The 11,723-nt window shown below is 38.4% G+C and overlaps 1 protein-coding gene across 3 annotated transcripts; it reads right to left on the bottom strand.

Moving 5' to 3' along the window:
- Positions 1-7,378: 7,378 nt before the first annotated feature.
- Positions 7,379-11,281, bottom strand: LOC137720819 (uncharacterized). Of its 3 annotated transcripts, XM_088695342.1 has the most exons (3): positions 8,743-11,281; positions 8,076-8,475; positions 7,379-7,826 (listed from the first exon to the last, which is right to left on the bottom strand). In XM_088695342.1, the coding sequence occupies exon 1, from the start codon at positions 11,144-11,146 to the stop codon at positions 8,828-8,830; it is 2,319 nt and encodes a 772-aa protein (XP_088551468.1). In that variant the 5' UTR covers positions 11,147-11,281; the 3' UTR covers positions 7,379-7,826; positions 8,076-8,475; positions 8,743-8,827. The 3 variants fall into 3 exon arrangements, with proteins under 3 accessions (XP_088551468.1, XP_068316025.2, XP_088551465.1); XM_068459924.2 differs by having other exon boundaries at positions 7,379-8,475; XM_088695339.1 differs by having other exon boundaries at positions 7,379-8,291.
- Between the last annotated feature and the right edge of the window lie 442 nt (positions 11,282-11,723).

Genomic DNA, 11,723 nt, shown 5'->3' with positions numbered 1-11,723 from the left:
CATTTATGCCTTAACCAGAAGTTCAAGTGTTGTTCTGACGGTACTTTGGTCCACCAATCGAACTACACCATGAAGGTGTTACCTTTGAGTATACCTATAATCTTCTATACTCTATATGCAAAGATATCCTTGAAGAGGTTATGCAATCTGAAATTTCATAACTGAGTTCAACTTTGCCCTTTGCTGTACTTAGCTCATTGTATTAGCTAGAACATCTCCTTCACTGTTGATCTGTTGGTAAAGATGTAGAACCACGCCTACACACAACCACTGAATTGGTATTAAAGACGTTTTTCTGCTACCCTGAAAGGTACTACAGATTTGGGCTAATACCAACGCATCTCCAGCGGATCCGACCCTCTTAATCCTCAGAATGATGCTTGCCTTATTTGCTATGCTGACGTTGGTTACTTATCAGACCCGCATAAAGCAAATCCCCGAATGGTTATGTCTTTACCGTTAGGGATATCGCAATATCTTGGATGTCCACAATATGACCTTAGTTGCGAAATCTTCAAATTGTTCGAAGACTCACCTTACTTCACTACACTATACGTGAGACATGGTTAGGAGTTCTTGTTGAGCATATTTGAAGTACTTGCTGTTTTTCATCCATCGTTCAGTTCTGATGATGATCCATGAAGACTATGGCGCATATATCTACCCGACCAAGACATGATACATCAACGACGTCAACGCCAAGACGTATTGCGTCTACATCACATCAATAAAGCATTAGGAGATTGAAGTCATGCAAGCCAATCCTAGACAATCTTGTCGACCTTTACACGACGTCACTGTCGAAGTCAAGCTTTCAGAATCTTGTCTGAGGAATTGGTATACCTAACTATTCATATGCAATGCTTGTAGTTCTCATTTGGAAGTTTTGTCAAACTCGAGGAAAGTATCTAGAAGTATACTCACTTGATCTTAATGTACTCTTTTTCCCTACGACTATGAGCATTTTTCCCATTGAATTTTTGCTGCCTAACTAGGTTTTGATGAAGCACCCATCCTGGGCTGGTCATGCCCCTGTGAGCTCTTCTACCTGCGTCCAGAAGACGTATAGTTTTAACTTAATGCAACTTCTTACTTTTCTCCTTAGTCTATGGGTTTTTATCCCATCTTGGGTTTTACCATAGCAAGGTTTTGTGAGTTTTACCTTTTATGCATTCTTCTGTTGATTTGAGACTCATATTCGCTCATTGTGTCGACGACTTCATCAACTGTACTTGCTTCATCGCTAAAGACCTGATGCGCCATTTAGTTGAGTATTTACACACTAAAGAGGGAGTGTTGCAGTCTTACTAGATTAGGAATGTGATTGTGTAAATCATATTGTATTTAGGTATATCTTGGAATATTTTCTAGGTTTAGATATTATCCTATTAGAGTTGTAATCCTATTAGGGTTATGATTTAACTTTCCCAACTATTATAAATAAAGACATAATGGAATGGAATAGAAGACACCCCACAATTACATCTCTCTCTTCTCTCTATGTGCCGCACCCCCTCTCTCTATGATCTTCATAATTATTCAGTAAAGTATGCCTATAATACGTGTTTTTTTCTCTATCTCATAACTAATCGTGGCCTTATCCAAATAATTAGACCAAATAATATTCTATTCAACACGATTATGCACGCAAAACGTTTTTTCATCTGCTTTACTTTACTTTTTTGTTGTTTGATATATGCTTTTGCTTCAATAATATCCACTAATCATTATGTTCCCAAAATTTATACAACTTAATCACTGACTGATTAATTTGGACCCCTTCACCAAGACAAGAATATTCTCTCTTCATATAATATTAATTAATTTATGAGAAATGCTAAATGAGATTCTATGTCACCTTACAATTTAATGTTAATTATAGTGCTAATATTATGAAATATTATGCAAAAAAATGACGTGGCAGAAAGTGTGACATCCCACATCGCTCAGGGGAGTGATCCTTAAATGTATATTCTCATCTTTACCTAGCACGAGGCCTTTTGGGAGCTCACTGGCTTCGGGTTCCGTAGGAACTCCGAAGTTAAGCGAGAAGGGGGCTAGAGCAATCCCATGATGGGTGACCCACTGGGAAGTTGCTTGTGAGTTCCCAAAAACAAAACCGTGAGGGAATGGTAAGTCCAAAGTGGACAATATCGTGCTACGGTGGTGGAGCGGGCCCGGGAAGTCGTTCCGCCCGGGCCGGGATGTGACAGTTTGGTATCAGAGCCTAACCCTGGCCGCGTGTGTGCCGACGAGGACGTCGGGCCCCTAAGGGTTGTGGATTGTGACATTCCACATCGCTCAGGGGAGTGATCCTTAAATGTATATTCCCATCCTTACCTAGCACGAGGCATTTTGGGAGCTCATTGGCTTCGAGTTTCGTAGGAACTTCGAAGTTAAGCGAGAAGGGGGCTAGAGCAATCCCATGATGGGTGACCCACTGGGAAGTTGCTCGTGAGTTCCCAAAAACAAAACCGTGAGGGAATGGTAAGCCCAAAGCGGACAATATCGTACTACGGTGGTGGAGCGGGCCCGGGAAGTGGTTCCGCCCCGGGCCGGGATGTGACAGAAAGTCCATAGAAATCTTATTTTTGAAAAAATTTCTTAGCATTTTTCTTAATTTATTTTCCATGCAAATTAATTAAGCAAGCATTTGTAAGATTTGGATCAGATAAACATATATGGAATTTGCAGACTGTACTCCATTAGTTCATAAGAAGAAATGGAACAAAGTTACAAGGTCCACGCGTTGGTTGCTTTGCTTTGTTGAACTGTGATGTGTTATTTCTGTCATTTCTGTCATGCATGGGCAGGGGTTCCCCAATAATATTCCCACACGCTTTCTTAGTTTCTAGTTTATTAATCTTGGTGATCTGCAAATGTAGGTTCAGGGACCATCGATCAGCCTTTACATTGTCTTTTGGAAAGGAGTTAGGTTGGATGTAATCCGTGAGCAACCACTGATATGAGTGATCCTTCGTTTATTTTACACTACTTTTGGCTAGCTGTAACCCTATATGACAGATTGTTGTGTGTAATTGTATGTGATGTTATTCTTTTTTTGACGAAGTATGTGATGTTATTCAACTATCCAAATTATAGCACGTGTACACTTAACGCATGCTTACCTAATAAAATTAGATATTGAGATTATTTTGATTCTTAAAATTCATGCGTTTATTAAAACACGGATGATTCATTTCAGTTATGAAATAAGAAAGGTGAGGATTTTTTTTATTTTTTAAGAATTGTAATCAAATAACAAAAAAATCGTGAATTGGATCAACTAGCTAGGAGGATTAAAGTATAAACTACGTTGACATTTCACATAAATAGTGACTGTTAGCGGATATCCCATTGAATGTGTTGTTAGGTCATCTTAGGCCACGGGCTAGACCACTTTTAACCTGAATTTGTACAAAACTCATCTTTAGCTAAGGGCCAAAATGAATCTGTTAAAAAGAATCAGGTTAAATTTATTCAGAGTTGACGGCATATAATAAGTTGAGGCCCCTCGATGAAACCCAACAAGTGCATCCCAAGCCAAAATAAAAATACTTAGCTCTGCATGGTTAGAGATGAAAAAAATTTGACCCTACAAATATTCTTTAAAATATTAATTTTGAGAAGCTAACACATAGCCAACGACAACGTTTAACTCTGGAGAATACAAACCATAGTATCATTCTTAGTATTATACTTTGAGAGTACTGTGCATGTCTATAGTTGAATATAGTTGGTCAAATTTATTCCATGTTTGCTTATGTACATGTTTGATAGATCATATGCAATGGTGGCAGTGCTTGCCGCACGATCCAGAGATGCAAATTTGTTCAGAAGAAAATTTTGAAATGTGGAATACAACCTTTCCTATTATGTGTTTGAGTTGGATGCCACTTCACCTACCCCAACTCAAACACTCTCTTTCAGAGGTTGAGGTCAGAACTCAGAAGCCAATTTGCGGTTGTTGATAAATGATAAGTCCACCTGGTCTTGAGACTTTCATGGTTTCATACTGGGGAGAGGCTTCTGGCTTTTGGGGTTCATGGGCTTCAGAAAACCAAAGAAAAAGCACTGTTTTATGTCATTGGTGTGTACTTCTTAAAAATTTTGATTAAACTAGTACTGCAAACCCTTTTAATTTCTAAACGGGACAACATGGTACCTGAAACTGAAACTGCAAACAAGATATGCATAACAATGTCTGATAAAGTTGGAATGTGTGTGTGTATGTACACACACACACACACACACATACATGTCTGAATTTACAGTAGTGATTATTATGTACATACGCTAACGATGGAGAAATTCTTGATTGAGGGTTACAGTTTGTATACATAGCCTGATCACGTGAGAAGAGATGAGACATAACGATGCTATGACCGTTTCACATAACCTTGGCGCAACACAAATGTTGTTCATTTGTGACCAAAAGGACACAAGTTCGAGTTGTGATCATAGCTTCTTTGCAAAAGTAAGGGTAAGACTGCCTATGATAGATGTTCATCTCCTGATTCTTGCAAAGCGATGAGCCTTGTTGGGTTGGAACCGCCCTTTTATCAACATGATGATGTAAAAACCAATCTGACAAAAAAAAGGTGGTGCTACACACACTCCCTGTTCATTTTTCTCTTTTGGTCTTCTTAAATTTATGAAACCCCACAAAGGAAAATTGAGAAGAATGGGTATATGAGGAGTAAAAAAAGATGGTGCGAAAAAAATTGCCACTCACCAAAAGTGGCTTTATATTGTTGCATTAGATTTACAAAGATTCAAAATTTAGTGGCATATTAACATAACATCGGTTACTAGTGTAGATAAAGTTGCAAATCTAAATCCAACAGAAAAATCTAGCAATTAATTGTTTCATATTAAGTAAAATGTACGGCAAGAAATGATGATTGATGGGAAATTAAAAGCTAACACAATTTTAGTGAGGTTTTTGCTTTATCGTTCAAGAGGAATTTAAATAATTGGAGACAAAATCAAACTTTTAAAAAGTTTAATAAGCTTTTGCTTTATGGAAAATTAATGAAAATGATTTGAAAATTTTGAATTTTAATGATAAAGATAAAATAAAGAGTAAAGTGAATAGTATAATGATTGACTTTTTAGTGTAAAAATGTGATTTTTCGTTAAAGTGAACAGTACCGAGAGATTTTCGTTAAAGTTCAACAATAAACAGGTAAAAAAAGTAGGGGTAAATTACATTTTACCATCTCAGATTTGAGATCTATTACAACCTCATACAACATCTTCAAAATATTTCACTTTCATATATCACGTATTATTTTATTTCAATATAATACATCCGTTACATTTTTCATCCATTGATCCGTTAAAAGCTGACGTGACGGTCACATTTGTACTACATGGCTACCAAATTTGTGCCACATGGTAATTTATTTATTTAAAATATTATAATAATTTACCCTAAAAAATTATAAAAAATAAAAAAATAACAAACCACAAACTAAAACCCACCTTCCCGCAACCCCCCAAATCAAATCAAAGTAATTGAACAACAATATGCAATTACCAGAAATCCCAGAAGGCATCTTGACCACGGAGATAGTCATCAACCTACTCGTGAGGACGCTACTCACCTTCACGGCAGCCGTCGAATTCGAACCCTCCACTAGGAAACGAAGAAGACATTGTCAAACCCCCAACTGCTCTTACTTTTTTGAATGTTCGACCCGATGACATGACGACGTCGTTCAGGAACTCACGATTCCCTATCACAATTCCATACGACGACAACTCAGTAGGAGGCGAGGTAGGGAAGTGCTCATAGAAGTTGTTGTAACTTTCGACGAGCACAAACTCTTGGGGGGTCGGTGAGGCGGGAACAACAGAAAAAAAAAAACCGGACAGCTGGTATCGGAGGAGTGACGTGGTGGGGGGATCATTACAGGAGGGGGAGTTGGAGACGGGAGGCGAGGAGGAGGCGATGAGGTTGGGCGAGGCAAAGAACTCGACTTGTTGGACCTTGGGAGGTTTTTGGGTTTGTTTGCGGGGAGGTGGGTTTCAATTTTTTTTCTTTAAAATTTTTTTTAAGGGTAAATTATTATATTATTTTAAATGAATAAAAAAATTTTGTCGCGTGGAACAAATTTGGCAGCCACGTGGTACAAATATGGCCGCCACATCAGCTCTTAAAGGATCAAATAATGGAAAATGTAACAGATGTATTATATTGAAATAAAATAGTATGTGAGGTATGAAAGTGAAATGTTTTAAAGATGTTGTATGAGATTGTAATAGACATCAAATCTGAGGTGGTAAAGTGTAATTTACCCTTACTTTTTTTACTTGTTTATTTGAAATAAAAATTAAGAGCTCGTTTAGATGTACTTTTAAAATGATTGAAAACGCTTTTAGTGAAAATATTTTTGAAAATAATCCTTAGTAAAAATGCTAGTAAATTCTAGAAAAGCACTTAAAGTGCTTCTCGTAGAAAGCACTTAAAATACTTTTGGAATCCAAACTTTCAGTCATTTTAAAAATACATCCAAACAAATATTAAAACTTTTACTTAATGAGTTAGGTAGGAATACAACTTTTGACAAACTTAGACATTTTTTCTGTAATACTTTTTTAAGTGATTTTTATACATTTTTCTCCCCGTGCATACCCGTATTTATTTATGTTTTTTTTTAATACAAATGATATTGCTATTGCTATTCTAAATTATTCTAACCATAAACTATTTGTGTCACCCCGTTGTTATTCTCAACTTTCTTTTTAATTTCAACTAAATTTGAATGAGTTGATATACCTGCTCAATTGCAAATTTTTATAATTTTAGTCAAGGGCAACTAGTAATAATATATTCATCAGTATTTTCATAATTTGCATATTGATATTTCACATATATTGATATTTTAAACACTAAATCAAATGACAAAAATAAAGATTGGGCATGAGATTATGGGTGTGTGAAAATCAATTTTTTTTGGCCGTTACAAAGAAAATGATTTTCTGCTAAGAGGCACTGGTAACACAATATATAAAGTTTGACACCAGCCTAGTGTTGGAAGGTCGACAAGAGAAGTGTCTTTATATTAGGGGTTGTTCATTTTATTTTTTATTTTTATTTTAGATAAAGGGAGGACAATTGATGGTAAGTCACGGTTATCCATTTTCGGCCCCGAAGAAGCTATAGAAATTTCACCTTACCTATAACTACAGTCAAGCAGACTCACCAACTTAGAATGTTCTACTTTAGGGTTGGGTAAAACGGAAATTTCCAAACAAAAATTTATAAAGGCAGTGATTTTCAGAATCTCGTTTTCTTTTTCGCACTCCTCCCTCGTTTTTATAATGAAAAACTACATTTCTCCAACACATTAGAGAAATGCAAAACTAGACGTTATGGGATAATACCAGCATCCTTCATAATCTTTATTGAATTTCTTTCTTTTCTCATCATCCAAACACTTAATTTACACGGCGGGATATTTTCAGGAAGAAATAAAAGACAGTTCATCTATAATACAGAGAGCAATGGCATATGAATACAATCATTCAGCTTACAGCTCTCTTCCTTTCGTCATTGACAACTTTAAAAGCACAAATTGTACCAGAAATTGCAGGGATCCTCGCGAAAGTGAGGTGACACTTTTGTGGAGCGCTCAGTCCTAACAATGCATCTGAACTGATGAAACCAGTAGTCCAATCCATTTCTAACACACGTATGCGATGGATAATGTATCTTTCATCCCCTCATTGACCATGGCTGTTCCTTCTTTGATGCTGAATCGCTGATAGTATGACACATGCTGTAACCCCCAGGACTGCGTTTCCCTTGTTCCGCGAACCTTATGAATATCGCCATTGTCAAGAATGACGGAAAAAAACTCGTCTGAAAGGGCTAAGAAAGATGCAATATGACACACAGCACTTCTTAAACGTTATCATCTGTTCCAAGGGAAACTTTCCTTTGTACTACATTATACGCTGATATGGAACCTTACCACCTTCATTCTTCCCTCTAGCATTCTCAAATATAGAACAAATTTGAAAGGAAAATGAACTTGATTCTTTACATCTTGCAGATTATTGCTAACCTCATGAACCCGTTTCTCCTCGCATCAGCCATAAGAAACGCCTTTCAAGAAAGCTAGTCCCATTTTTAGCTGCCGATTCTCAATTTCGGTCTCAGAATGGAGGATAAGATTTCCATGCCCTGCCTTTACTTGAACACCACCAAACCTCAAATTTAATGGCATGGACAAAGAAACTTTGTTCATTTCACGTGAACTGTTTTCTTTTGTTAAAGGAACCTGTGAATTTCAACAAATGTCAAACTTAATTTTATCTTAGATCAGCACTCATCAATAAAACCATCAGCAGATTGTAAAACAAATCTTTCCTTTACTAATTTGAATTTGCTCCAGCTGCATGTCCAAAAAGAATAAAAAGATTAGCAAATAATACTGTTGCCGATGTCCCTTGGCTTCATCATTACTGCAAAACGTTGAACAGCACTCAGTTCCGAGACGAAAAGTGATGTTCTTTTGTGTATTCACAATAGACGGAAAGTGACATTTTGCATAGTTACTAAGAAATTTCATTCTTCTAAGCATCTACAAACTGGATCATACCGTCAATATTTCTATGTTCTTCTAGCTAACTCTTTTGAACTAAGTAAGATTGTATGAGAATTAAAGTTGAAACTGGATTCTATGAGAAGATTAGAGAAACATGAAAAGATAAGAAAACAAAAGGTTGTACCTCGTCCAGTTGTTGCCCTATTCAAATAGAACGTGTAGGCAAGGCTCGGGCACTCTGACATTGTCAAAAATAGCCTAAGGTGTCACTACAGCTTAACAGCCTTTGATATACTTTTTCGCCTCTTAATCAGCCCATTCATCAAATTAATGTAAACATCTTTACTTAACGTCGTGCCTTTCTGCATTGATTCTTCCAAAATGTGCATTGCATCCTTATATTTACCTTGAAAGCAACACTCAATGATTTTTTCTGAATAGGCTCCTGTGCTTGAATCATATTCAACTGAAGATTTGGCCACTCCATTTTTAACCTTCTCCAATTCTGGGGGCCAATCAGGTAACTTTCCCATATCAATCATTTTCAAAATAAATTCTTCTGCTTCCTTAATCCTACCAGTATCCGTAAGTGCACCCAGAATGGCAGTGTATGTATATTGGTCTGGCGCTAATTTGTTTTCTTCCATTTCCGAAAAAAGAGCAAAAACATCATCAAACCTTCCTTCTTTGCAAAGGCTTGATATCAATGTGTTGTAAGTAACTGCATCAATGTCCTTCCCTTTCGAAATCCATGTGTTAAAAAGCTTAAGAGCTTTTTCTAACATACCCTCTCTACATAGCCCACAAAGAAGAATATTACATGTATAGACATCTGGCTTGAATGATTCCTCAACCATTTTGTTGTGGAACTGAAATGCTTTCTCAACATTCCCCTCACGGCAGTAACCATGAATTATCGTGTTGTATGTAGTTCCATCAGGGACTAGACCCCTCTCTAGAAGCTCATTCAACTTGTCGAATGCTTGATCAGTTTTTCCAGACTGGCAGAGGCCTCCAATTATAGTGTTATAGGTGACAATGCTGGGAACAACCTGCTTCTCCTTCATCTCATCCCAAAGCTTGAAACCCTTGTTGGCCTTTTCGTTCTTAAAGCATCCCGTGATCAAGGTTCCATAGCTTACCTCATCAAGAATATAACCCCGCTTAGTTGCAGTACGAAGCAACTCAAATGCCTTGTCCAGCTTCTTCTCACTGCAGAGAGTGTAAAGAAGAGTATTGAGAGTAAAGATGTCCATCTTCAAACCTTTCGTACCCATCTCATTCATCATTTTAAATGCTTCTGCCATTTTCCCTGCCTTGCAATACTCGTTAATCAAAGTATTATAAGTGACACAATCAGGAGCAAACCCATCTTCCTCCATCTTCCTTATAGTATCACTGGCTTCATCCAGCTTCCCTTCTTTACAGAACCACTTTACTATTATATTGTAAGTAACTGCATTTGCTTTCACTCCCTTTTCACGCATCTCCTCAACCAACTTAAAGGCCTCTGAATCACTGCTCCACTCAAAATACCCATCAATCAATGTGTTATACGTGACAACATCAGGCATCAACTTCAAATTTTCCATCTCAACCCGAAGCCTCAGAGCCTCCTCAATCCTACCCTCCCTACACAACCCCTTAATCAAGACATTGTACGTCCAAATATCCGGCAACAAACTGTTCTGTGTCATCAACTCGATCACCTGCATTGCCTCCTTCAACCACCCCATCTTACAATACCCACAAACCAAAATGTTATATGTGTTCCTATTCGGAAACAACCCTCGATTCTTCATGTCCAACAACAAGTCCCGGGCTTCACTCAACTGCCCCTTTTTACACAGCCAGTTCAATATCGTATTATAGCTCACATTATCGGGCACGCATCTGAATTCACTCATCCTACTCAACAACTCTACAGCATCCCTAAACTTATGCTCCAAGCAATACCCACATATCAAAATGTTAAAAGTATTCGTATTCACTTTAACCCCTAACTCAACAGCATGCTTAAACACACCTCTAGACAATGAAATCGAATGCGATGACCGGTACCTCACCAGACCATTAATCAGAGTATTGCAGGTGAGCAAATTGGGCTGAAGCCGAAGCCGCTTCATTTTATCAAACACTTGGGCTGCAAGGTGGGGTTTCCCGGATTCCACATATGCCCCAATGGAAGTGTCCAGAAGGGCCTTCGAGGGCTTCGGCACGGTGGGGTCCGGGTGAAGAATGAGGCGGTGGAGATCGTTCTTGCGATCGGCGGCGATGAATTGGACGAGGAGGGCTTTGGCGTCGGAGAACTTGTGGTGGGTGAAGAGGGAGGGGAGGAGGGCGAGGAGGGTCTGTGGGGATTGGGTTAGGGAGGGCGTGTGATCCTGGACCCACCGGAAGAAGAAGAGGAGGGCCGTGGGTTGAGAGGCTAGGGCTTTGGAGGAGATGATGGAGAGGAGGAGGGGTTGGGTCAGGTGAGGAATGTAGGGTTTTAGAGGTTCTGGGTTTAGGATTTTTGTGGAGGTCAAGAGGTTGGTTAGGGTTTTGAGGAGTTGACGCTGAGTTAGGGCTTGAGTTGGAGCTGCCATGGATTGCGAGTGTAAGTTGCAGTCGGTTGAAGAAGAAGAAGAAAATGCTCGGTGTTTCGAGTTTGGGGAAGCTCGAAACCCTGCGTTTACTTAGATTCAAGAGAACGGCAGCGTTTCGATCCTCATCCGTCGGAAAAGGACGAGTAGGGAACAGAAAATTTCTACATTTGGATTTTTATTTAGGAATGAGGATCCATTCCGGATTCTTTTTTGTGAGAATCCCGGAAACCTTCGAATCACAATATGTTCGTATATCGTACAATCAAAAATGAAAACTGACCGCACGATATACAATAAACAGACGTAGTTAAAGCAAAGAATAAAAAAAAAGATGGAAATCTACAGCAAGTCAAAGCCGGTGGAGCTCAAGGCCATCACAGCGACTCCGGAGAGCTTCGGAGAGTACGGTCAGGTGGTGGAGGCGTTGCCGACGGCGACAAGTTTGGTCCTTGGGATGCTCAATTAGACCTCATCATGGAGCTCCAAGATTCCTGGCTTGTTATGTCAATCGACTTCTGAACTTATTTCAGAGATGTGTATCTTAAATTAACGAATTTCAGTACTCAAATTTCAGAAT

This window comes from Pyrus communis, chromosome 1 (genome assembly GCF_041283825.1).
Source record: "Pyrus communis isolate YQ-2024b chromosome 1, ASM4128382v1, whole genome shotgun sequence".
Lineage (NCBI taxonomy): Eukaryota > Viridiplantae > Streptophyta > Magnoliopsida > Rosales > Rosaceae > Pyrus > Pyrus communis.
The sequence above is the reverse complement of the archived record's forward strand: the minus strand, read 5'-3'. Positions and strand labels throughout refer to the sequence as shown.

Coding starts and splice junctions, on each gene's coding strand:
- LOC137720819 (XM_068459924.2), bottom strand. CDS start 11,146: ATGGCAGCTCCAACTCAAGCCCTAACTCAGCGTCAACTCCTCAAAACC.